At 35.9% G+C, this 27,675-nt stretch overlaps 2 protein-coding genes across 2 annotated transcripts; one reads left to right on the top strand and one right to left on the bottom strand.

The window, feature by feature from the left end:
- Positions 1-11,681: 11,681 nt before the first annotated feature.
- On the bottom strand, positions 11,682-12,641 carry LOC125362383 (olfactory receptor 51G2-like). The gene has a single exon (XM_048361236.1). It carries the CDS (start codon positions 12,639-12,641, stop codon positions 11,682-11,684), a length of 960 nt encoding a protein of 319 aa, XP_048217193.1.
- A 13,875-nt stretch (positions 12,642-26,516) lies between these two features.
- On the top strand, positions 26,517-27,470 carry LOC125362382 (olfactory receptor 51G2-like). Its single transcript, XM_048361235.1, has one exon. The coding sequence runs from the start codon at positions 26,517-26,519 to the stop codon at positions 27,468-27,470; it is 954 nt and encodes a 317-aa protein (XP_048217192.1).
- Positions 27,471-27,675: the final 205 nt, after the last annotated feature.

The following is a 27,675-nucleotide window of genomic DNA, read 5'->3' as shown; positions in this document are numbered from 1 at the left end:
GATGAGACGTACTTAGGCCTGCCGTCCAGGATGCTTGCAAACCTGCAAAAGAAATCCTGTGTCAGAGAAGCCGAGAAACGGATTCGAGGCACAAGGAAGGTGGTTTAAACACGAGTTCTGAAATTATTCTATGGAGAGCTTAAAATGGAGCACTACATCCTGTTGATGAGAATGTAGAACAACTGGAATTATCATACATTGCTAATGGGATACAATATTATATAGCCTCTTTGGGAAAGAATCCGACATTTTATTTTAAGGTTAAGTATGGATTTATCATACAGTTAATATTACTGAGGGATTTCACTCCTAAGGAATTAGACAAGAGAAGTAAACGTACATGTCTACCTAAAGACATAAAATTATTTATGGATTCTTTACTTATAATAGCAAAATCCATGAAGAATATCAAACATGAACTTGTTGAATGGCTAAATCAATTAAGGCAAATCTATATAATTTAAATTTTAAAAGGAAGATATTACTGAGAGATACAAAAGCAGAAATTATTACTGGTTGTTTATGATAGAAGACAAATACTAAATAACCAAATGTTGTAAAATCTTGTTTTATAGAAAAGAAAATTCCATAGCAATATAACCCTGAGCATAGGTAAAGGAGTTAGAGAGAGAGAGAGAGTAAGAAGAGCCTGGGTGTGATTTCATAACAGTTACCAAACTTTCAGAGAGATAAAAATGTTCCTACTATGGTGGACATAAAGATCCCACATTTAATATATTTCAAAATATCAAAATTTTTCTCAACTGACTAATTTTGTTATATATGTATATATACATATATACATATCAACCTTTGACTACAATGGCTTCTTAATAATACTAAATCTGTCCTTCTCCTTTCCTCTCTTTCTCCTCTCCCTCTCCCTCTCTCTCCCACTATTCTCTCTCTCTCTCACTCTCTCTCTCTCTTCCTTCCCTCTCTCCCTCTCCTTCTTCTCTTTGGGTTTGTTTTGAACCAGCAGATGTCTCTGTGTGCGCGCGTGTGTGTGTGTATACAATAAAAGATTAAACTATACATATATCTTAAAAATAATAATAATAAATCTGAAGAAATGAAATTAAGTAGACAGGTACTGAGTACCCTCCATAACTGCTCTCTTTAAATTCATTTATAAAAAATATCATTTGATGTTGTAAAATAACAAAAATTCATTAACTACAGTGTGTGTGTGTGTGTGTGTGTGTGTGTGTGTGTGTGTGTGTGTGTGTGTGTGTCCTGGAGCTTGAACTCACAGCCTAGGAGCTGTCCCTGAGTATTCCTGGCTCAAAGCTGGTGCTCTTACCACTTGAGCCACAGCTCCACTTCAGTGGATTTTTTGGAGTAGTTAATTAGGGATAAGAATCTCATGGATTATCCTGCCCGGGCTGGCTTCAAACTGTCATCCTCAGCTTTCAGACTCCTAAATAGCTAGAATGGGTGTGAGACACTGGGTGTAACTACATTAAAAATATATATATAGGGCACGAGTCCAGGCCCATGTATTTTATACATTTCAGCTACTTAACTCTGTTATACTTCATCCACATGCCACAAACATAATAAGAAGCACTTGGGTCTCACCAATAGTTTTGCTGAACTATTATCCATTTTAAGTGGTTTTGTTCTTTTGTAGATCATCCCCCATACAAATTTACAGCTTCTTTTGGACAAAGCATATATCTACATTTCTCTTGCACTTGCTTCTTCTCTTCTGATTCATATAAAAATTAGGCTGCTTGCATTCCCTCAAAGCTTCAGTTAGCACATGAACTCCCTCATTCAATCCAAATTCCTTTTTGAAATAAGTTATTTTACTTCTATTCTTCATGTTAATTATTGTTGTTTTAAAATAAACTCAACTTTTTTCTGAAACTTCTAGCTCAGGATTTCTCCATAAATTTATTGTTTGTGTATATGGAGATTTGTTCTTATAATACTAGTTTATCTTTACACCTTCACTCTGACAAATTTGTATCATCTTTTTTCTGTACTTAATGAATTTGTGTTTAGTCTCTAACGGGCTTTTTAATTATCTATATAGCTTATCTCACCCAGAGAATATTTTCTCATCTTTAGAATGAGATGTAAATTAACTTTTATTCTCAATATTCTTTGACACCTTTTAGTGCTCATTGCACTCATAAAGTTTCTAGATATGATTATGTTTCTTCTCTATTAGCTAGATTGCAAACGATGGGGATTACAATATCTTGACTTTCTGAAATGTTTTCCTGAACTGTTGTTGGTGTTATGGTAAGTGATTTTTGTGTAAATGCACAGTTGAGTTAGAAATGATTGAAGAATGTTATATTATTTCAGCAACTCCCATATTTATTTTAAATAAGCGTTTATTAATAGTGACATAGTTAAATACTACTGTGAGGATTACTTAGATGAGGCAATATAGCAAAAGCATATTTGGCAGTCTCAAAGTTTATAAATAAGTAATTGCTTTGAGCTTTTTCATAGTGTTCAATTTAGTACGAATGAATATACAAATGAGATTATAGATATTATGAAACAGTATTTCTTATTTTCACTAGAAATCATTAAAACTACTTCTGAAAATCAATGAAACATATTGATTATGTAAAATTTTATATTGAAAAAGCTTTATTTGTGCTGAAAATGAACTGTACAATCAGGAGTGGATGGTTAGATGGAAAAACTGGGAGAGAGCAAGGAAAGGGGAGACATTGTTCAAAAAGAAATGTACTACACCTGATTTACGTACCTGTAACCTCTCTGTACATCACCTTTTTAATAACACTAAAAACTGTATGTCATTTTATTAAAATCATTATAAAACATCAGCATATTAACTGAATGGCATATATGAATGAGGTTATAGGAATATAAATAGGTTTACAATCAATCAAATCTTCCTTATTTACTATTTATACTTTGTAGAACATTGTAACTATATATGATTATTCATTTTACCAAGGTTTTGGTTACCAATAGCAGCTTAAATATTTACTGGATAAAGACAGCAGGAATAAAAAGACATGGCAAGAAAAAACATAATACAATGTGAAGAAGTAGGGGGAAAAAGAATATAGAATTTTTAGGAAAAATAATTAAAGGACTTTTTCTATGACCCATCTCCATATTTTTCTGGTGAAATTGGTATATTTTTATTGAAATTATGTTAAGCAAATGCACTTAATAATTACTACTAAGTGATAAATATATATATATATATAAATAATACATAGAAAGCAAATGCTTTGCAGATATAAATACAGGTATGAAGATTTTTTTTCCCCCTTCAAAGTCTAACCCGAGAATCAAACATGTTCTCAAACAACTTATTTTGTGAGAATACTCCTGGTAGATGTAGGTCAAAATCGTATAACAGATATTGTTATTAAATATTATGTACTTGCACATAAACCTACATGTTTTGTACATGTATCTTAGTTACTTTAGTTTTAACCTCCATTCTTGTTTCCATTTTTTCTTTATATTTGATTATCTAATTTATTTATTTTCTTTACTTTCATTTATGTTTCTTTATACCTAATTTGAAACTCATTTTTATATTTGTTGCTGGAAAAAACGTTTTGTCACTCCTGCTTTTCCTTCAGTTATATTGTAGTAGTAGTATGTTATTTTATGCCGCATTATGAATTACCTCCTGTATTAATTTTTGTGTCAGGCATAATTGTAAGCATCCGATGAAAGATTAAAGCATAAGTGATAAATAAAACAGTAGGATGAAAGGATACTGAATCACTACAGCTTAAATATTATATTTGCTACTTCATCTTTATGTGGTCCAGAAGGCCATTTAACCTTGCTGCGAATATTCCTATTGTAAAAAACATATGTGTAATCATATTTACCTTGAAAAAAATAGTACTGATAGAATTGAAAGACAAAATTTCATATGTGTTTTTTTCATGGTCATGACACTGATAGAATTGAAAAACAAAATTTCATAAGTGTTTTTTTCATGGTCATGACTATAAAACACAAACTTCTATTTGAATACCTTTGAATTGAAAAGTATTCATTACCTTACTTATGTAACTGTAGCCACTTTGTACATCACCTATACAATAACAATAAAAATTTAAACAAAAAAATCACATTGTTCAAAAAGAACTCTACTCATTGACCTGACTGATGTAATTCTAACCCCTCTGTATATCACCTTTACAACAACAGCAAGAAATTGAGAAAAAAAGACAAATACCACCAGTAGGCATATTGTCAGCATTTAGAGTATGAAAAGCTGTCTTTTAAAGCTTAATGAGGGAAGAAAAATAAAATCTCCAGACTTGCAAAGGCCTATGAACTTCACCTAATTCAGCAACTAAAACCAGGCATGGTTGATTTATTCAAAGATAATGCATGCTTGCAAATTATATTCATAATATACTTTTTCCAGGATCCAGAGATCTGTTACAAAAACAAAAAATATACAGTTTGTGACATTTGGAAGATTTTAGAGTTACAGATTGAGCTTTGTAAACAACACATACACATATAGCATCAACCAAATCCACACCTTGAAAATTCTTGAGGAATACAATATGAATTCCTTAGAGCAAAGAGCTAAAAGCCAGATAAAATGAAGCAATCATTTAACTTTAAAGTGCCATTAGTTAAACAGAAGGCTTTCCAAATAATTTCAACTTCAAGTCAGATACTACCCATATGTGTTTGCCCCTCTCACCATGGCTTACGTGAAATTTAAAAAATTTTTAATTTTGATGTGAACTACTTTTGTATCAACTGAACCACATGGACTTTTCAGAGTTAAGATAGTAGCTGATATGATTTAGCTCTGAAATATTTTACTTACTGGACAATGGTCTTTGCTGTTCTCTTTCCCTGTAAGGCACAGAACCCCTCACATCAGAATGGAGAAGTGGAGCCTCACATGAGTTTTAAGGTGCTTTTGCAGCCCACACGAGGAGATACCTCTGGTGCCTAATATGCTCTACAGAGATTTTTAAAGCCTTGGGGAGTTTCTAACGGGCCTGTCCAACCAGCTAATAAAGATCCCTGTTTCCTTAAATACACATACTTTGTATGGCATTTTTTTCTGTTTATATATGCCAGGAGTAATGTACATACTGATTTTGCATATCAGAAGTTAATTGGTTATACACACATATCAGGTTTTCTGAAGATACAAACAAATGAGACATTCATAAGCTTGATTTTTTTTTGTATTTCATGTGGTGGTCTTTTTTTTTTTTTTTTTTGCCAGTCCTGGGGCTTGAACTCAGGGCCTGAGCACTGTCCCTGGCTTCTTTTTGCTCAAGGCTAGCACTCTGCCACTTGAGCCATAGCACCATTTCCGGCTTTTTCAATGTATGTGGTGCTGAGGAATCGAACCCAGGGCTTCATGTATACGGGACGAGCACTTTACCACTAGGCCATATTCCCAGACCCCTCTTTTTTTTTTTTTTTTTAATAGATCTTAGGTTTTAATAAATTCTACTCTTCTAATTTGGCACTTGTACATAACAATGTATCCCCATAAGAATGTAGACATGTCTCCTATAATAAGTAAGTTTATAAAGAATTGCCTTTAATAGAATGAGAAATATTATTTTTGCCACTGGACAACTGTTATTTGAGTGGCTCGGAGAACACCAAACTCTGCCTCAGTTACTGTTTTAGAATAAGTAATTCACTGAATGCACAGATATGATATTCTGCTCCTCCACTGAGATATCTTCAGTGAAAAGCAGTTCCCCTCACTGAAAGGAGAGAAAGAAGATCTGATTTCAGATAGTCTGAGGGGAGGCAGCAATGAGAGAGGAAGAAGCTGCAGAGTCCCAGAATGCTTATGTCCAAGACTGAGGAATCACACAAAAAATTACATCCCTCAATTCACTGTGGGGAATTTGGAGATTAAAATATCTTTATTTTATATATCTTGTTCTCTTTAGCTTTTACACTATACATATTACGGTGCCAATAAGAGAGGCATAGAAAGTTCATATAAATTAGAAGCACGTGCAGCAGAGCAGGGAGTATGTTAGCTTATGAAAGTAATTGATAATGAACAGGTTGACTAGTACGATATAAAAGAGTAGAACTGTACAGATGTGACAGGCACTAGTGGCTCATGACTGTCCTCACTACTCAGGAAGCTGAGATCTAGAGATGGAACTCCAAAGTCAGCCCAGGCTGGAAAGTCAACCACCAACAAGACAGAAGTGGAGCTGTGGCTTAAGTATACAGCACCGGCCTTGAGCAAAATAGCTCAGGGACAGCTCTCAGTCTCTGAGTTCAAACCCCATGATCAGAAAAAGAAAATGAAAAGGTGCAGCAGTGGAACTCACTGGACTCTGATGAAAGTAAACTGTACAACTCATGGGTGGAGACAGGAGGAAGGGACTGGGAGACAGTGAGGGAACAGAAGACACTGTACTCATTACTCATGTATATGTCATCCCTCTGTACATCACCTCTATAGTAACAATAAAGTAAATTAGTTAAAAAAGAAAATGCACAGATGTGCAAAATGTTGATGAGGAAAGATTTCAACTACCATTACTGGAAGCAGTGCTCAATACTCTCTTTGAGATCAGCATGTGGGAGAGGGTAATGAGCATAGAATCTATCTCAACGCAGACAGCATATGAAGATCAACAAACCACTGTTGACAGGAGTGCTAGAGTGGGACAACCATAACACTTCAGGATGGACACGTGAAAAAATGAACACCAGCAGGTAGGAACGTCTGTCTTCCACGAAAGACATACAGGGACAGATGCAAGTCACATGGCCAGCCCAATATCTGAGAGGCAGAGGCTAGCCAATGACAGCAAGAGAAGAAGAGCTACATGGGGGTGTGGAGGCTGGCCAGAGACAGACAATGTTTTCTAATGTGATGTAGCCAAGTACAGAAAGAACTTAGGCAAAGCAGACAGAAGGAGCTGTCCGACAATAAGCAGCCTCCCTCCACCCCTGGAACTTCAGGAATGTGAAGATGCTGCTGCCATTTAAATTTTTTTTAGGAATCTCCATACGACTGGGAAGAGACTTCCCAGTAAAACTGATAAATAAAGCTAAATCTACTTCTTCCTATGATTTCAATGCTGCCTCACCTTACCTAGCACTCACTGCTCTTGCCTGCAGTGTGTATTGCCCTTTGTCTTCAGACAATACTGAGTTTCATTCTTCTAGAGGTCAGAAGGGAAGAATGTTGACTCTTCTTTGTAGTGGTTTGTGTTTTCAATTGCATATTTGAAACTTTAGATACGAAAAATTGCCTCTTCATCTTGAAAATACTATGAAGTTTGAAAATTATGTAAGGTTACCAACCTTAGGTTATAGAAAAGGAATCTAGAATATAGGTAGGTTTCTAAAAGGAGCCAAGATATAGACAGTTGTATCTAATGGTTGTTTGGGGACTTATGGTAACTATTGTAAGTAATCAATAATTATTCTGGTCTTGTATATCAATCCATATAAATTTAGGTTGCATTAAGAAACAGTGATAAGCATTTTTTTGTTTCTCAAGAAAATGTAAATATTTGTGTCTTGCACCTGTACTGAGCTAGGTGCAGATTTGGGGGATAGAATTACATCTTTAATACTCAACTTCAGTTACATAATACCTGTCAAAATGCTTTATCCACTTCAAAGAAGTACTGAAATCATCGCATTTTTAACATATTTCTCAACTCTCTGACACTCTTTGCTTTATTTATCATTCATCATGGATAAACTAAAACACCCAGACTGTGACATTAAAATTTAGTTTTAGATGATTTGCAGCTAAATTAATAATAATTTCAACTATTAATATTATTATCATGATCTTCACACTGTTTAGTATTTTGACCCTGGACAGCTAGTTTTCAAGGAAGTTTTTACATTGTTAAGAAAACATATAACACACTAAAGCCACCAGTACAACAATGTTCATTGCAGCACAATTTGTCATAGCTAGAATATGGAACCAACCTAGATGCCCCTCAGTAGACGAATGGATCAGGAAAATGTGGTACATATACACAATGGAATTTTATGCCTCTGTCAGAAATAATGACATTGCCCCATTCGTAAGGAAATGGAAGGACTTGGAAAAAAATTATACTAAGTGAAATGAGCCAGACCCAAAGAAACATGGACTCTATGGTCTCCCTCATGGGAAATAATTAGCACAGGTTTAGGCTAGTCACAGCAGAGGATCACAGGAGCCCAATAGCTATACCCTTATGAACACATAAGATGATGCTAAGTGAAATGAACTCCATGTTATGGAAACGACTGTTATATCATTGTTGTAATTACTTTCAGCATGTAATGTGAAACCATAGCTTCTATTATTGATGACCCTCTTGTATCCCCTTCCTGTGGTTGTACCTTCACTATCTCTGTATCTTATCTGAGTACATTGGAAACCATGTATACTGGTATTAGAACTAGGACACTGAAAGAGAATACCAAAATCAAGAGACACAGGGTAAAAAGACAAACCACTGCAAAAGCAATACTTGCAAAACTGTTTGGTATAAATGAACTGAACAACTCATGGGAGGGAAAGGGAAAGGGGAAGGGGGAGGGGGGAATGAGGGAGGAGGTAACAAACAGTACAAGGAATGTATCCAATGCCTAAGGTATGAAACTGTAACCGCTCTGTATATCAGTTTGACAATAAAATAAAAAAAAAACTGTTTGGTGTAAATCAACTGAACAACTCATTGGGGGAAAGGGATAGGGAGAGATGGAGGGGGGAATGAGGGAGAAGTTAACAAACAGTACAAGAAATGTATCCAATGCCTAATGAATGAAACTGTAACCTTTCTGTACATCAGTTTGACAAAAAAAAGAAAACATATACCAAGGACATCAATCAGGAGAACGTAAAGATGAAGACAGAAAATTCTGTGAAAGAAATTCTACAATTTAGAGTAGAGCTCCATAACACCTTACACAAACATTCTGCATCTGAAATGTTTGCATGCTTTAAAATGCAACCTTGACTATCTGTTAAATGAATCTTCTGAAAGCGTAGCTTCTCTACCTTAATGATACTTAATGATTCTGTTTGAAATCAAATTATTTCTCTTTATATCTTTTAAAAATATTTTATTATTACTGTATTGGTGATTCTTTGTTTATCTTAAAGACAAATTATTTGAGTATTTTTGCCTGCTTTTTTTCATTTTTTTCCTTTATTGTCACAGTGAAGTACAGAGGGGTTACAGTTTCATATGTGAGGCATTGAGTACATTTCTTATTGAACTTGTTTCCTCCTCCCTCATTTTCCCCCGCCTTCCCCCTCCACCTTTCCCTCTCCTTCTTCCCCCATGAGTTGCACAGTTGTTTACACTAAATGGTTTTGTAAGTATTGCTTTTGTTTGTCTTTTTATCCTTTGTCTCTCGATTTTGGTATTCCCTTTCCCTTCCCTAGTTCTAATACATGTATATACAGTACCCAGGGTACTGAGATCAGATTCAGTGATAGCAGGGGTAAAACCACCAGAAGGGAATATATGGCATGTTGAAAATAATTACAACAATGATATGCCACTTGTTTCCATAACATGGAGTTCATTTCATTTAGCATCATCTTATGTGTTCATAAGGGCATAGCTACTGGGCTATTTTGATCTTCTGCTATGACTAACCTAAACATGTACTAATTTTGACAATTAAAATTTATATCATTGTTATACTGGATCTATGCAATAACCTTTGACACATTTATGCTTCATATTTTTATGTCTTTTTTTGTCAGCAGCTTATGTTAGAAACAGCATAGCACTGTTTAACTGCTTGCAGAATTCTTACATTAAATATGGATGGAAACACATCTATCATCTCAACCACCTTTAGTTTCATGTCAGTAATATGTGCCAAGATCCAATTACTCATTCAAATCAGATAAAGACCTAATTTTATCTGATAGAAGCTGATCTCATAGAATTTGAAAGAATCGTGGCTACCAGAGCCTGGGATGGGCAGAGGTGAGGGGAAAAGGTAAGTCTGGTATGTCCATGATCACAAGGTAAAAGTCACACGGAAAGCAAGAGCTCAGGTTTTCTATTGCCCAGAAAGGTGAATATAGTCAATAGTAATGAGTCCTGTATTACAAAATACCTACAAGAGATCTGGAATGTTCTTACCACAAAAAAGATAATTTTTTCTGGTGGTCAATTGGAGATAAAAAGTCTTATGGACTTTCCTGCCCAGGCTGACTATGAACCACGATCCTCAGATTTCAGCCTTCTGAGCAGTTGGGATTACAGGCATGAGCGACTGGTGCTGAGATATGTATCAGTAAATTTTAAAGTCCTAATTGAGATGAGTTGGAATATACATATTCAACAAATAAATGGTGTCTTTCTGTGGTGGCATAGCATTATTGGTGCTATTCATGACTATTTGTGTGAGGGCTTAGTTTGACTTATTTAATTAACAAAATTGTTTTCAGACAAGTTACACTAAGGATGTATCTCTAGAACATGTTAATAAACACTTTATGCCTCATTAAGATTTGATTTTATCATCATCAACTCCAGTTATACTACTTACTATAGTGTGCTTAACAACATGGTAGGGAATAGAAACGAGTAAAGGACTATAAGATACTGCTTTGCTCTTTCTTCCTTTTTGTGGAGCTACACCTTCTGCATAACAATTTTGTTTCCCACTTATGAGGGTTATCTGCTCATTTAATACTTGCAGCCCATATTGTAACCACACTGAAGTTTCCCACAGGATCTACGTAAGCAAGGAAAAAAGGTCTGAATGTTTTTTGAAGCACACAAGTAAAGTAGTTTATTGCATATTGTGAAGGATACAGTCAAAATGTCTCATATTATGTTTTCAGTCATATTTTGAGTGACTACGTTCAAACTGATGTGAGATTTTAAAAGGAAGTGGACCCCTAAGAGATGTTTGAAAATGATTTTATTATGATGATTTTGAAAAGAAATTCTAACTACAGACCAAAAAACCCCAAGAAGTTCTAGCTTTAAATAGTCATGCCTTCAAATTTTCTGCTGGAAAAGAGATGAAAACAGCAACATCCAAAATGTTCCCCCTTTGGAGTTAAACAATCATAATTAACATGCCTCAGAAACCTGGGGTACTGCATCCATGCTTTCATACAGATTTCACCCTTGCTAAACTACTCCTCCAATGTGCAAGCTATTCAGCCACTGATTCACACAGCAATATTAACCCGGTGTGCAGTATTTATAAAGAAATTCCATGATAGTCCTCATAATTAGTATATATTGACTGGGGAAGGTTCCATATTTTTCAAATATGGCTACGTTCCAAATATGTCCACTATCCAATTTGCATAGATGTTTCTCTCCATCAGCTCTAAAACAATATCCTATGCATACATTTATATATTAGTGAATTTCTAATGTCATTAGCTATTTTTCCATTTGGAATAGCAATTCCCTTCATGAGTCTTAATATTGCATCACTTTCCAAAACTTAGTTTGGATCTTACTGGCATTGCTATTTCTAATTGCTGTTATTGCATATTTAAGCTCAATTATACAGTGCTCAAATAAAACTTCAACTAAGTGGAATGTGCATTTTTTCCAGAGATAAGATTTCATGTAAAACAAATATAAAGATACACGTTATGTCATTCTGTTTGTTCTTCTTGCTACATAACTCTCAGTTTAATAGCTCCTTAAACAAATATTATAATCTGTATTTTTTTCCTTTAATGATTTTTAATGACCTTGGGTTTCTTCAATGCCAGCTCTTCCTGACCGGAAGACACGCAGTATCCTCACACGGATCTGCTTGGTCTTGATGGTGTAAACCACGGGGTTGAGCACCGGGGGTGTAAGAAAATGCAGGTAGGACAGCAAGACACGGCTGCAAGGGGAAGCCCACTTCCCAAATCGGTGGATCATGGACAAGCCAATCATAGGAGTATAAAAGAGTAGCACAGAACAGATATGGGAGACACAGGTGTTGAGAGCTTTGAGACGCTCCGCCTTGGAGGCAATGGACAGCACTGTTCGGAGGATTAGCCCATAGGACAGAACAATGAGCACGGAGTCTATACCCAATGTAGAGAGAACTACGAAGAGGCCATAGGCACTGTTGATGTGAGTGTCCGCACAGGCCAGCTTCATGACATCTGGGTGCAGGCAGTACGAGTGGGACAGCAGGCGTTTCTGGCAGTAGGGTAGTTTCTTCAACATGATTGGGGCTGGAATGTGGAGACCAACACTGCGCACAATAATAGCCAGGCCCAAGCTGGCAATCCGAGAATTTGTGAGAATGGTGCTATAGCGCAGGGGGCTGCTGATGGCCACAAAACGGTCAAAAGCCATAGTGAGCAGTACAGAGGACTCCATGATGGAGAAGGTGTGGATGAAGAAGAGTTGGAGCAGACACATGTCGTGTGCCACCTCCCTGAGCCCCAGCAGGTAGATGGTGAACATGGTGGGCAGGGTGGAGGCAGACAGGCCCAGGTCAGTCACTGCCAGCATGGACAGAAAGTAGTACATGGGCTGGTGCAGGGAGGGCTCTGACTTCACCACCCACAAAATCAGGCTGTTCCCAGCCAGAGAGGCTATGTACATGGCACACAGAGGTATGGAGAGCCACACGTGCACAGCCTCAAGGCCGGGAAGGCCTATCAAGAAGAAAGAGGTGGTGGTGTGGTTGAAGTTGGACATAATGAACCAGAGGCAGAAGTCCAGGAGGAAGTACAAATGCAGGCCCTAGATACAAATAGGTTGCTGGTTCAGAACATCTACAAACCCAGATCTTGCTATGACCGACTCCAGTGTTTCTCTGACAAACATGGCTTTATAATTTATCCAAGTATGTCTTATAGTTCATATATAAAAGGCCATGTAGTAAAGAGGAGCTTTTGTCATTTTCAGAAGAAATCTTCTACATATAGTAAACTTGGCTCAGTAACTACACAATGATGGTAATTCCAAAATAATAAATGCACTGAAGCAGTGTTCTTTCTAATTCTTCATTATAAATGTTAGGAAATGCATTTGATTTCCATCAAAGTTCCTGTGTCAAATGTGGACATCCTTCCTATTAATTTCTTTCTTTTTAATCTCCCTGACTGGTTGCCATTTGCAAAGCAACTTAAGCAATGTTTATCTTGATTAATTATGCAATATTTAAAGTTCTGATAATTTCTTCAACTATCTTTTTAATATATATTTCTCTAATTCAGCGAATTTGAGAATTTTAAGGGCATTTTCTTTCATAATTAAATCAATGTAAAACAAATTAATACTTCTTATCCAATTCACACATTTATATGGAAATATAACACAAAACTATTATACACTGCAGTTAAAATGTCAAATAGCCAATAATATCCAAATCTACTTCATTCTCTAAATAGTTATATGCATGATGCCATTACTTCAGTAAAACGATTCTTAACTTCCAGAACACTGGACAATTATCTGAAATTTTATGTCACTATTCAACATTTCACCAATTAGCATAGAAAATAACCTTTATTCACCCAGGGAAAAATAGACCAATGTTGAGCAAATTTCCAGAGCTAAGTTATAATCTGTGAATTAAAAAATTTTTTCCTTGCATTCTCTTGCATTTTCACCCGCTTTACTTCTTGTATCCAAGCCATTACTGAAAACCAAACTAGGACAACTTAAATTTGAGGGATTATACTTAATTGAATGTTTAGAGTTAAGCAGTTCCTTGTTGTTTGTTTTCTCAAATGACATTATATCTCCCTTAGTCCTCTTACCACTTCCATCCTGTCCCCTGCTTAGGATATGTGATCATAACCTCTCCTTTGAAAAGTTAGGTTACATAATAAATTGTTTATTTTCCGTCTGTAAATAAAAACTGTACCAGTTCAATTCATTGCACTACTATTTTGCTTAATTTATTAAATAGCTATAGACATATCACTCTAAAGTCTTAACCCCTAGGTGTTGACAGATAACTTTTCCCACATAAGGTCAGCCTTATCTATGACACTGTAACCCCTCTGTACATCACTTTGACAATAAAGAAAAAAAAAAAGAAGAAAACCAATTCAAGTCTACAACTTTGTCATTTGGATCACCAGATGATGGAGTTAATTAATGGGTGGAGTTAATTCTGACTAACTTCATGTTTTGCTTCCTAAATCTTTAGGCCTAAAGCTAAGGATAAATATTACCTGTTAATTAACAGGATCCCAGATATTCATGATTTTTTGTTAAATTAAACAAAAATTTTCATAGAACTTTTTTCTTTTTTTCTGTCATGAGCGAGTTTTATTCTGCTGTAAAAGGTAGACATGAAGCTGCTAAGTTGACAAACATGACAGGTAGGACAGGAGAAATATAATGCGCCTCAGTCAATCGGGATTATTCTAAGAAGGCTAATGCTCATTTGCTGACTGATGAACATTTCTGATTTTCCTCTTGTAATCTATCTTTCTGCCTCCATATTAGAGAAGTGCACATGTTCATTCATTAATTAAATTGCCTTAGATGCTGTTTCAGATACAAGGATCATAGGTATGATAAACAGGAAGGTCCCAAGAATCAGAGTCATTTCTGTTGAGAAAATAGAATAATTCGGGAAGTGAAAGAATGACTTTAGATCAAAAGTTCAGGACACCAGTTGGTGAGGAGGGGAAATTTACCAAAAGAGAATTCAGACCACCAAAGTCACTTAAGATGGCAGGGTGAGGATCAATTTTTTTTCTTATTTTTTTAGGGGGGACTGATTCTTTATTGTGCTACATATATCTATTAGCTCTGAAGGTGGTGGTGTGGGATTCCTGACATATAATACACAGGAACTTGTATGAAATGCAGGTTTAGTTCCCACTAAACCCCTCATAAATCACCATGACCTGGCTCAAAGGCTAGGACATACTAGAAAGATTGTTGATGTTTCAACAATCTCTTGAGATAATTTTGATCTACAGAAGGTCTGAGAACTGGTGCTGTTATTAGGCACAGGGCTGCTCTGTTATTAGATGACTGTAATGGTGCCAAAATCCTACTTAAAGAAGTAATTTGTGGAGAAGTACAAGTTAGCAATTAAGAGAAAAGGGAGATACTATGAACCTTAGTACAAAGCTGTGAGAGTATTCTAGCAAACACACTCAAGTAGTAATGTAAGTTCTCTCGCAGGTTTCCTATAAATGATTATATACCTGATCACTAAATACACACACACACACAGAGAGAGAGAGAGAGAGAGAGAGAGAGAGAGAGAGAGAGATGCATATTAAATAAGGTCACTAAGTCTTTCCTGATAAATTATTCTGTAAAGCATTAAATTATTAATAAAGTAATCTGTGTGAGTCTTAAACCCTAAAGCTATCAGAGCTTCAGCATGTTGTTTAACCTTTCTATATGCAGATTTATGAATGCCTTAATTCCTGACAGAAGGAACAAATGTGAAATGGGTTCAGAGAAATGTATAGAGCCACACTTGAAAAGATTTGGGCATTCAGGGGAAGTGCTTGAATACTCCCCACCTGTAAATTCTTTGCCTCACACTGCTTTTCATCATCAGAGCTTATAATGCATAGATTTATGGTAAAGTGAAAATCCTTTGGTTTCACCCACAAATCTCAAACACCCTTGATATAAACAAAGTCAAAGTTTCTTCTGTATTTCAATTAGCACTTGGGTGAGGTTATGTGAACGATGAGATTCTGATACACATAAAGTGTATTATTTTTATGTTTCTTACACTCAGCAGAATGCGGAGAAGAGAGCTTTATGAGTATGTTTGGTCCTTTTCCTTATTTTAATTTTTAAAATATCTGATGGAGTGAGGGCGATTTAGACATAAGAATATATTAGAAAATGCACAGCATCTGTATCTGGTCCTGTCTTTGGCACAAAAGCAAAGGAAGCAATGTATTTTTGTAAAACCTTGGATTTAGGCATGAGCTACTCTTTTTAAAATGCTAAGAAGACAATGGATGCGCTTACCACTTTAGGGAACTACTCCATTTGACTGGATATTTGATTTTCCCTCAGCTGTGGACGCGAGGCATCCGGAAGTAGAACAAGGCAGGAACACATATTAAATTTTCCAAACTAATGTCTACAGATTCAAGACACTATAAATAAAGACCAATACTCTGCAATGGTAAAATAAGAGAATACTTGCAATTTCAACATGAAATGTATAGACAAATTGTATCCATTGCATCAGTAATGTTAAGGCAATGTCAGTCATCTCACAAGCATAACAAAGAAATCAGTGAAGTATGTTAATTAAGCATATAAATCTATGTGAGTTATTTGATGACAAAATGTTATAATGAAAAAAGTTCACTGCATTCTATAAAGCAAATGAAATAGAAATTTAAGCAGTAAAACCCAAGCAGGAACTGCTGGCTCATCCTGCAGTTCTAGCTATTCGGGAGGCTGAGGGCTGTGGTTCAAGACCAGCTTGGCTACGAGAATCCATGAGTCTCATCTCCAATTAACCACTAACAAAGCCAGAAGGAGGGCTGTAGATCAAGTTGCAGAACATAAGCCTTGAGCACAAAAGCTCAGGCACAACACCTAGGTCCTGAGTTCAAGCCCCAGGACCAACACTAAATAAAAAAATAAATGTAAAGGAATAAAGTGAATAGTAATTTATTTATATTTGCCTTTTAATTATCCTAAGTGTACTTACCATACAAGATTCAAATTATTTTCTCAATGATGATAAAACAAATATTTAGAAAGAATCACAGTTAATCTTGATCACCATGGGTTTTTAAAAGTTATTCTGCTCAATTTTTTTATCATCTGTCTGTGGATAGAAAATTGAATAAATAAATTGTTGTGCTACTCAGGAATCCCCAAGGAAGAAACAGAACCAGAATTCATCTAAACACAGCTCATGATAGATTTAAGACAAGGAGAACTTTGCTGGTGAATAACTTATGTATGAGTAATTGTATAATTAATTGCCTTTTTATTTCCCTATAATAGGATGTGTTCAATAGGTATCTTGCTGAACAGCTCTAAGGTATTACCTGAAGAAAATGAGCCCCTTTCATTCCTCAATGTACTCTCTTTTTCATGGTCATAACTCAAAATATTTAAACACCTCTAGTAATCTTGGAAATAACTTTAAACCTTTCTTCTCTAAGCCCCTTGTTTTTTTACTCACCTCCAAAATGGGAAGAAGGAGACTGTTTTGAAGCCTCCTCAGGAGTCTAATAGCATTGAATTCTCAAAGCAGAGAGGTTTTATGGAAAATGAGCAATGTCCTCATCTCGTTTCTTGATGAACACCATAGGGACTATAGTCTTTCTTGTTCACAACAACTGACTTTAACCATGTCCCTGCTAAGCAAGCTATCCAGTGGTCAAAGGGACTTCATCATAATTTGAAATCATTTGTACAAAAGTCTGAGTGGGTCAGCTGCTGATTGCCCTTCTCAGTGTGTTTTAAAAACAATTGACTTTTTAGATAGTTTAAACTTCATTATTATGGAGACTTGAATTGAAGATAATATCCACTCATTTTAAATATCTTGGTTGAACAAATTCTGTCTTATTTTATGCTCATAAAATATAATACCATAACCTCTGTAAGACAGCGGATAAATGGTTAACAAAAACACCCGTAGGGATATCTGTGTGATTGAATCTCAGCTACATCATGTAATATCTCTTGGGTATTTGTTCATCTTGTTTTCCTTCAGAATAACTTGATTTTCTTAATTTGTTCACAATTTCTTTAGGATAGTTAGAAAACCTAGTACCTTCATGTATTCTGAGGATTAAAGGATACTTGTTGCCAATCAAGTAATTAGCTATTTTCAAGAAATATCTCATGACATTTGACTATAGATTATAATTATACATGCATATTACTTCCCATAGTTCATAAAATTCAACATTTTAGGAAGTAATAGTATTAATTCTATACAAGCAAAGAAGCTTCCCATAGCCACATAAATAACAAAAGTTCAATAAAATATAGAGAAATTATATGTACATATACTATGTGAATAGATTATAATATTTGTGATGAAATTAACTTTTTGAGGGAAAATATTTATTAGCATAATCCTGAAAATCTTCTCACATTAACTGCATGACAAAGTATTCAAATTATAAGCAAATTATTGATATCTCCTTGCTTCATTGATTATTTCTTTTATCATGGGCTTTACCAAACTAAAGGTCTATCTAGTAGTTTCAGAAATTCAGAATAATTATTGTTTGCTTCTGTGCATTTTACACTTATACAGCTCTGCATACCTTAGATTCTCTGGCGTAGAAAACAACCAGCTCATGAACATGGGCCTTTTTTTTTTTCAATGTAAGGTTTCATCGTTTTCAAACTTTGTAATACTTTCAACATGGGGGAGTAAATTTTCTTATCTAATGTTTCAAATGTGCAGTTAAAAACAAACACACCACTACCAAGACACTATTCTCTCCTTCTGACCTCTAGAAGAATGAAACTCAGTATTGTCTTAAGACAAAGGGCAATACACACTGCAGGCAAGAGTAGTGAGTGCTAGGTAAGGTGAGGCAGCATTGAAATCATAGGAAGAAGTAGATTTAGCTTTATTTATCAGTTTTACTGGGCAGTCCCTTCCCAGTGGTATGGAGATTCCTAAAAATTAAAATGGCAGCAGCATCTTCACTTTCCTGAAGTTCCAGGGATGGAGGGAGGCTGCTTATTGTTGGGCAGCTCCTTCTGTCTGCTTTGCCTAAGTTCTTTCTGAACTTGGCTACATCACCTTAAAGAACATTGTCCTGTCTGTGCCTCCATTGTCCAGCCTCCACACCCCCATGCAGCTCTTCTTCTCTTGCTGTCATTGGCTAGCCTCTACCTTTCAGCTTCCTCACTGCTTTAAAAAGTAGCAGTTTGGTTCCTGGACTAGAGGGAGATAGGTCCTCCAGCATGCTTTATACAATTTTTCGTCTTCATTTTCTCAGTCACTGAATCATCTAGTCTATGGCTGTGACTGGGGACAACCACTTGGCCATTCAAAAGCCTTTACCCAGGGCTTGCATGCTCACAGCCAAACACCTTGGGTCTATTGGGTTGGCCATGAGACCTCCATCTGCCCTTATATGTGTTCCTTGGAAGACTTAAGTTTCATCTTGGAACGTCTATTTTTCATATGTTCATCCTGATGTACCAAGGTTGTCCCATTCTAGCACAATTGTCAACAGTAGATTGAAGATCTTTGTTGTATGCTGTGGGATGGAGGTTGTGCTCCTTACTGTCTCCAAATATTGATCTCACAAACAGTACTGAGCCTTGCTTTCAATAATAGTAGCAGGAGCTTTCTACACCTGCATATCCCACTTCTGCACAGTTCTTCTATTTTATTCTCCTATAGTTAGCCTACCCAAGACCCATCACTTTGATAAAAAGAAATATGCCCTGCTCAGGTGCACATGCATCAAGAGGGGCTCAGTTGTTTATAACTTCAGAAAAATTTTCACACATGCATAATATAAACAAAATAACTATGTGGATAACCCCTAGAAAATATAAAATAAATTGTCACATCCCAAAAACTTTTAAAATAAAGAAATAAATACCTAAATTACTGCAATATAGTATCATAAACAAGTCAACAGCAAAGCTACCAGCACAACCATATTCACTGCAGAATTACTTACCATAGCTAAAATATGGAATCAATCCAGATGCCTCTCAGTAGATGAATGGATCAAGAAAAATGTGATATACGTATACATATATGAATATATATATACATATATATATATATAGAGAGAGAGAGAATCAAGCCAGACCCAAAGAAACATAGGCTGCATGGTTTCCCTAATTTGTAATGAGTAGAATATGTCTAGGACATACTTAGCAGAGGACCAAAATAGCTCAATAGCTATGTATGTATGAACGTATAAAATGAGGCTTATAGAATTGAACTCCAGGGCTGGGGATATGGCCTAAGTGCTAGCCTTGAGCAAAAAGAAGCCAGGGACAGTGCTCAGGCCCTGAGTCCAAGCCCCAGGACTGGCCAAAAAAAAAAAAAAAAGAATTGAACTCCAAGAAATGGAAACAAGAGGGTTTTTTAGGGTATTCTTTGCAGTTATTTCTTTTTCTTTCTTTCTTTCTTTTTTGTTTCCTTCAGATTATTCCCTCTTATCACTTTTTTTTTTGGTTTCTGCACTCCTTATCTTGTTTGTAAGTTTATCAGATTCGGGGAAGGTTAGGGGAATCTTAGAAACAGTAGGACAAAGGGTGAACCATGCAACAGTGATACTCACTAGACATTGTTGGAAAAGAACTTTACAACTTGGCAGGGGAGGGGAGTGTGGGGAAAAGCAGGAGAAAATGAAGGAGAGGGAGGGTAACTATTCAAAAAGAAATGTACTCATTTCCTTACTTAGCTATAACCCCTCTGTACATTAACTTTAGAATAAAATGTTTTAAAAATCAAATGGTAATATAAAAATTAATATTTTTAAGTTCAACATCTTTTTTTTTTCTATTTGGTCATGTGGGCCTTGAACTTGGGGCTTGGGCACTCTCCCTGAGCTTTTTTGCTTAAAGCTAGCACTCTACCACATTGAGCCACAGTGCACCTTCAGTTTTTATTTTCTTTCTGGTAGTTAATTGGAGATAGGAATCTCACAGACTTTTCTGTCCAGACTGGCTTCCTACTGAGATTCTCCGATGTTACCTCCTGGATAGCTAGGATTACAGGCATGAGACACTGGTATCCAGCTTAAGCTCCATATCTTGAAAAGTAGATGGAATTTCCATTATTCCGTAGCTTTCTCAATTATATTATATCATTTGCTCTGTTATTTATAATAGATAGATGGAAAATTCTGTGCTTTCATAAACCATTAAATGGTATTATATATTTCAAGTGAAAAACTCTACACACAACTTGATTTTTACTTCAATTATTTTTAGCAAAGATGAGAAAATAATCCCAGTACATTTCTTCTGTAACTCCAGGCCATCTGAAACCAGATTTCAATTCTCTACTTCCAGTAAGAAGGAACTACTTCTGATAGAAATCAACTTTTCTGAGACTGCAAAAGATTATCAGAAGGAAAACCTAGGTAAACACAGATATGATTTTAACCTTCTGTTTAATTTTTCAGAAAGAATAATCACTATACACTATTTGTTCAACATCTGATAAACTGTACATGTATAATGTTTGAGGAGCTTATTAAATTGGGTAATGTCTAAATGCTACTTCTCTTTTATTACACATATTATTGAAGTAAAAAGCTTTCGAGTCTTCTTCATTTTCTTGACTTCAGTTGAGGATTTGCCCAAGTTGGTGTGCATATAACTAAGATTGAGTTTCTAAAGGGTTCTTTTCCTTACAGTTATATTGTGAATCAGAGAAATTCCACTAACAGTTTTGCTGAAAATGGATTGTTGGCCTTTGTAGTCAATACTGCTTAGTTTTTAGAAACTGATATTTCCAGTTAGCTTCAGTAGGCATATTGGGTAAAAGAAACTTGAAATCCTTGTTCTGAAGACTTCAAGCCAGTGAAATACTGTTAGGTTCAAAATTCTCACTGCTTCAAACTGAGTGACTTTTTAAGAGTGCAATTGGCTAATATCAACTGTTTAGTCTTTAGGAGCTGATATTTCCAGTTAGGTGAAATAATTGATTTCTAATTAATCAAAGAGCTGCTACACATATTGGATAAATTTTCATCTTATTGAACTCTTTTATTATTTATATTATATCCATAGGATCACAGTTCAAAGCCAGCATGGCAGACAAATATAAGAGATCTTATCTCCAATTAACTATCAAAGAGCCAAAAGTGGAGATAAGGCGCAGTTGAAGGCCAGTATTGAGCAAAAAAGCTAAGGGATAGTACCCAGTCCTGAGATCAAAGCCCAGCACCAGCACACACAAAAATAATTTCTTGAATGTTGAATGTATACTTTTAGAAATTATAGTAAGTAATTTGCATATATAATTATATTACATATTAAAATATGGCATAATTTTAAAAACAATTAGATATTTATTTGGTGACAAGTATCCATCCAAATACACCAATATGTTCATTTCTTTAATTATTCCTAAGAAAGTGTGCAAGGAATGAGAAAATATTCATTCAGAAGCAAAATAACATAATTAAATACTCAAGAAATATTATACAATGTAGTTCAGATTCAATCACACAGATAATCACTACAGCATCATTGTTTCAATCATATATCTATTACCTCACAAAGATTGTATTATTATATTTTAAAGACATGGAAAGAAACTCAGAGAATTTGGACAACTTAAATATTTACAAGCATTTACAAGGATAATATGTATGGTAGTCTTGAAGATGATGAAGCTTAAACTATCTAACTGGCTAATTATTTTAAAGTCATACTGATGGGGAATCAGCAGCTAAAAAACTCCCACTTGCATACTGCCAAAGGATTTCTAATTATGATAGAATCCCATTAGTAACTATATAGTTTGTTTAGCAGAGACATGGTTAAAATCACTTGTTGTTTTGTTGTGACCAAGACTATGGTCCCTGTGGTATTCATCTCAGAATGAGGTTTGTACATGGGCTAATTTGCCATAAAACCTCTCTGCATTGAGACCTCAATGCTGCTGAACTCCTAAGGAGTCAGAGAAATGTCCTCTTACCATCTCGTGAGGGAGTCACTAACATGAGGCTGGGAGAAGAAAGACTGAAAGACATCTCCAAGATTAATAGCAATGTTGAAATTTGTTTGAGCTAAGGCCATTAAAAGGAAAATATATTGAGATATTAGAGGAAAGAAGGGAGTCTTTGTCTTCAGATAGTAGCTTGGAGCTGCTGAATAAGATATCTACAGAATGCTCAGAATTTTCTATTATAGGAAAATAAAAAGGCAATTAATTATACACTTAGGAGGCACACTAGTTATTCACCATCAAAATTTCCCTTGTCTTAAATCGATGTGATTGTATACAAACAGGAGAAACTGATTCTATGTCCCTTCCTTGTGATAAGCTAGAGAGAAAAAAAGATTGATGAATAGAGTTCCTAATGGATGAAATGGTTCAGTATTTTTTCTCCTCATAAAGTGGAAGGTTACGAATAAATTATCTAAACCCCAAATCTATGGAGATTTAGAGTCACTGCAATTCTTTCTAAGTCCTTAAATTATCATCTTTGAAGAAAAATCTTTGAAACTTATATGGTGAGTACCCTTAGAAAAATTGCAAGACAAATGTAATTAATTACTTTTTACTTTCTACATATCTAACACTATGAATTTTTCATTAGGGCATTTTATTTGTCACTAGACAAATACAATTCATTTTCAGGCTAAGAGAATTAAGATACTTTACTAATCCTTTGTTGTGTAATTGCAAAGCCTGAAATTGCCAGAATACTGTTTATGTAATTGTTTGCTATTTGTCCATACATCTCATGCTCAATTTCTTATTATCATCTAATTCTAACCTACTGAATATTTATTCTTAATTCTGCTCTAAATTCTGTAGACATTTGTTTGGGAAATTCAATATGACTTCCTGCCTTGATCTGTTCCATGATGCACCAGACCCACAGCTGAGGAAAAATCAGCTAGCCAATCAAATGGAGTAGTTCCTTTAAGTGGTAAGCTCACCATTTCAATCTATTTAAAGTAGTTCATGGTGAATTCCAAGTTTCATCCAGCTTCTTTTCTCTCCATGTTTTTGTGCTGAAACCATGACCCGAAACAGATGCTGTCTGCCTTCAACTCTATTTCCCTCACTCAAATTGGATACTGTAAAAATTAAAACAGGGAGAAAGAATACACCCAGCCATACTCCTACAACTCCCTTCTTGGCAATCTGTTGAATTTGAAATATACAAAATAATATCTTACTTGTGTATGAGAATCTCATTGTCTAACTAACTTAGCCTCTTCGAAAGGCTATGTTAATACAGGCAGAAAATTCTGGTCTGTTTATACCAAGGATGTCTATCCCCATTTATGTCTCTGCATCTGAGATTTATGGGTGAAGAAATAGAACTTTCAGTTTATTTTAAGGCTTATATGTGATTTTCTCTAACTAAAAACATCACCACACACACACACGCACACACACACACACACACACACGAAACAGTGTAGGGTGAATATAAGATGGAGAATTTAGAAATAAAATGCTATTCAAGTACTTCCTCTAAATGTCCAGTTGTTGTCAGTATATCCCCAAATATTTCTCTTCACCGCATTTGTCCCTTCCATCAGAAACTAATGAAAAATTAATAAATGTGCATGTAAAACATACAAACAGCTTGCTGAAATTCCAACATGCATACTATTTAACAGGCACACAGATTATCTTATTAAAATTTCGGTACTTTTCAGAATAAGTGGTCATGAGACCTCTACTATCCTTGTTTATTATACCTTATGTATTTTGGCATGTGATGACTGGGAGTATAGTTATTTATAGGAAATCTGTTAGAGAACTTATGTTAATAGTTGACTGGGCTTGCTGAAATCATCTCAGCATTATACTAAGGTTCAGTGAATCTCCCTTTCTCTTAATTGCTAACTTTCACTTCTCACCCACCATCTTCTTTGGGTACAATTTTTAGTAACATTGCAACCATCCATTCACCCATTTGTAGAGCAAGGTTTTATTTCACAATTGTGCCAAGTCTTAGAACTTCTATATATCAAAATCACTTCAAGAGAGTTTTGAAGCACAAAGTTATCCCCTGGACATTCTGATTCATGAGGGTATAAACCAGAACTAAAATTTGCATTTTGTGCAAGTTCCCATTGATAATATATCACTAGTCCTGGACCACCACTTTCAGAACCCATAGTTATGCTCAATAGCATACAATAGAATAAAGGAGTTGACCCTACAGTACAGTAGAGCAGTAAGGGCAGGTTTCCTATGTGAGGATTTTCTGTGACTCTGGTAGTCTGAATTTTCTTGTGACAAATTTCCTCTCCTTACTAAGCTATTTCCGGAATTTTCATTCTAATATAACCCCTCTATCTCTTTACAAATTATTCTATTTTTTGGAACATATTTAAAACTAAATTGACTCTGATTCTTCCTTTATTACTGGGACTTTACCGCTCATCATGTCTGGAATTCCTGTGCTAAGAAGAGCACCTAGGAGAATTTAATTGGAAGTCTCTAATTTGGAGGTAGTAAGAAAGATTAAAGAGAAAAATCAGAAGTGTTCATCATTCAGGGAATGAAATAGTTAAGTTTTAGGAGAGTGTTAGTTTTGTTAAGAATACATTTGGTCAACGTGTGTATTAGCAGCTGGTGTTTATATTCAGTTATAGACTACAGTATTCAGAAAGCAAAAGAGGTCACCCTGAACCATTCCTCCATCCTATTTTGATGATGCATATAAAAGTTACCTACTTGATTATGTATGATTAATTTGTCTAGATCTGGAAAAGTGATCTGTCAAGAGCTGAGAGTAGATATATTTTAAACTGGCATCTAAAACTATTTGATAACTACGGTGAAATGATAATATAATGGATTAGCCTTGTATACTTTAATCTACAGAAGAAAAAGTGACAGGTTCATTACATGACTTAACTTTTCAAAGTGGGTTGATACTGGACTGAATAGCTTAAGGCACTGGAGAGAAATTGTGATAGGATTAAAGGTAAGACAACATTAGCTGAGAAAAATAATACAACTACCCCACAGTCCTGCTTAGCTCTAAACATTTAATAAGTTGTCTTTAAATCTAAATTATCTTTTTATAATTTTCAATAATGACATGTACACTTGTTCTCAAAATATGAAACTCATGATGGATTAAGCATAATGCAAGGAAGACATAGCCATATACATAGATTACAGTTTAGTTCTGGAAATCTGATGAAACATGGGTCTAATCACTTTTTTTTCACTAACTAAATCTTATTTGCTATTTTGTGAATGCTTATGAGTATATTATTAAATCATGACAGATAAACCTTAAGGTAATGGCAAATATTCTGTGTGTTAAGTATTATTTTGCTAAAGTAGTGCCCCACATGACTGTAACCACTTAAGGAACAAATGTATTTGAAGAAAATCTAAAATTGTTTCCACAGTGTGGCATAATATTGTATATCTATTTAGTTTATGTTTGTGTATCCATATAAATATACTAACTGGATAATGGGAATTGATTTGTTTTCCACTGTTTCAGTTATAAAAAGAAGTTATATTTAAGAAATGCATTCACTAAATTGAAGAAGAATGTATTGAAAAGAGAGATGATGAACTTAATGGGGAGGAAAGATGCCGGCATTTTGGTCCCATATCTAACACACTAACTCGGTTGCAAATAGAATTCATTTCCCACTGTGTATAATGGAGAGTTGGAAATAACACTGCTTAAGTCCATTACTAGTGACATATTCCAAAGTTTGATTGCAGAATAAATGCCATTGGATAGCTTATGGACCAATGTTTCTTCTACTTATTGCAAGAATTTGTCTTTATTGCATGACCTTTATTAAAGCAATCACGTTAGAGAAACATTGGCGAGATTCATTGTAAGATCTGGGTTTACAGATGTTCTGAACCAGCAACACATTTGTATCTAGGGCCTGCGTTTGTACTTCCTCCTGGACTTCTGCCTCTGGTTCATTATGTCCAACTCCAACCACACCAGTACCTTTCTGTTCTTGACAGGCCTTCCGGGCCTTGAGGCTGTGCACGTGTGGCTCTCCATACCTCTGTGTGCCATGTACATAGCCTCTCTGGCTGGGAACAGCCTGATTTTGTGGGTGGTGAAGTCAGAGCCCTCCCTGCACCAGCCCATGTACTACTTTCTGTCCATGCTGGCAGTGACTGACCTGGGCCTGTCTGCCTCCACCCTGCCCACCATGTTCACCATCTACCTGCTGGGGCTCAGGGAGGTGGCACTCGACATGTGTCTGCTCCAACTCTTCTTCATCCACACCTTCTCCATCATGGAGTCCTCTGTACTGCTCAGCATGGCTTTTGACCGTTTTGTGGCCATCAGCAGCCCCCTGCGCTATAGCACCATTCTCACAAATTCTCGGATTGCCAATTTAGGCCTGGCTATTATTGTGCGCAGTGTTGGTCTCCACATTCCATGCCCCATCATGTTGAAGAACCTGCCCTACTGCCAGAAACGCCTGCTGTCCCACTCGTACTGCCTGCACCCAGATGTCATGAAGCTGGCCTGTGCGGACACTCACATCAACAGTGCCTATGGCCTCTTCATAGTTCTCTCTACTTTGGGTTTGGACTCCGTGCTCATTGTTCTGTCCTATGGGCTAATCCTCCGAACAGTGCTGTCCATTGCCTCCAAGGCGGAGCGTCTCAAAGCTCTCAACACCTGTGTCTCCCATATCTGTTCTGTGCTACTCTTTTATACTCCTATGATTGGCTTGTCCATGATCCACCGATTTGGAAAGTCAGCTTCCCCGTGCGCCTGTGTCTTGTTGTCTTACCTGCATTTTCTTACACCCCCGGTGCTCAACCCCGTGGTTTACACCATCAAGACCAAGCAGATCCGTGTGAGGATGCTGCGTGTCTTCCGGTCAGGTAGAACTGGGGTTACTGGAGGTCATTAGTAGAGCGATAAAAGGGAAGAGTCAGCTTAATGGTGGTGCTTGTTCCCTGAGCTACCAAGGAACTAATGAGATAGTTTAAATAAGAATAAAAGGACATGTTTATCTCTATCTGTCTTCCACATGAATTCTCATGCCTGGAATTGTCCCCTCATAGTAATTAGTAATACAAATATATAGTAAAATGTAGCCTCTGTTTGTGAAAATG

This window comes from Perognathus longimembris, chromosome 13, assembly GCF_023159225.1.
Source record: "Perognathus longimembris pacificus isolate PPM17 chromosome 13, ASM2315922v1, whole genome shotgun sequence".
Taxonomy (NCBI): domain Eukaryota; kingdom Metazoa; phylum Chordata; class Mammalia; order Rodentia; family Heteromyidae; genus Perognathus; species Perognathus longimembris.
The sequence above is the reverse complement of the archived record's forward strand: the minus strand, read 5'-3'. Positions and strand labels throughout refer to the sequence as shown.

Bases quoted from the DNA above. Each gene is read 5' to 3' on its own strand.
- LOC125362383 (XM_048361236.1), bottom strand. From the start codon at position 12,641: ATGTCCAACTTCAACCACACCACCACCTCTTTCTTCTTGATAGGCCTT.
- LOC125362382 (XM_048361235.1), top strand. From the start codon at position 26,517: ATGTCCAACTCCAACCACACCAGTACCTTTCTGTTCTTGACAGGCCTT.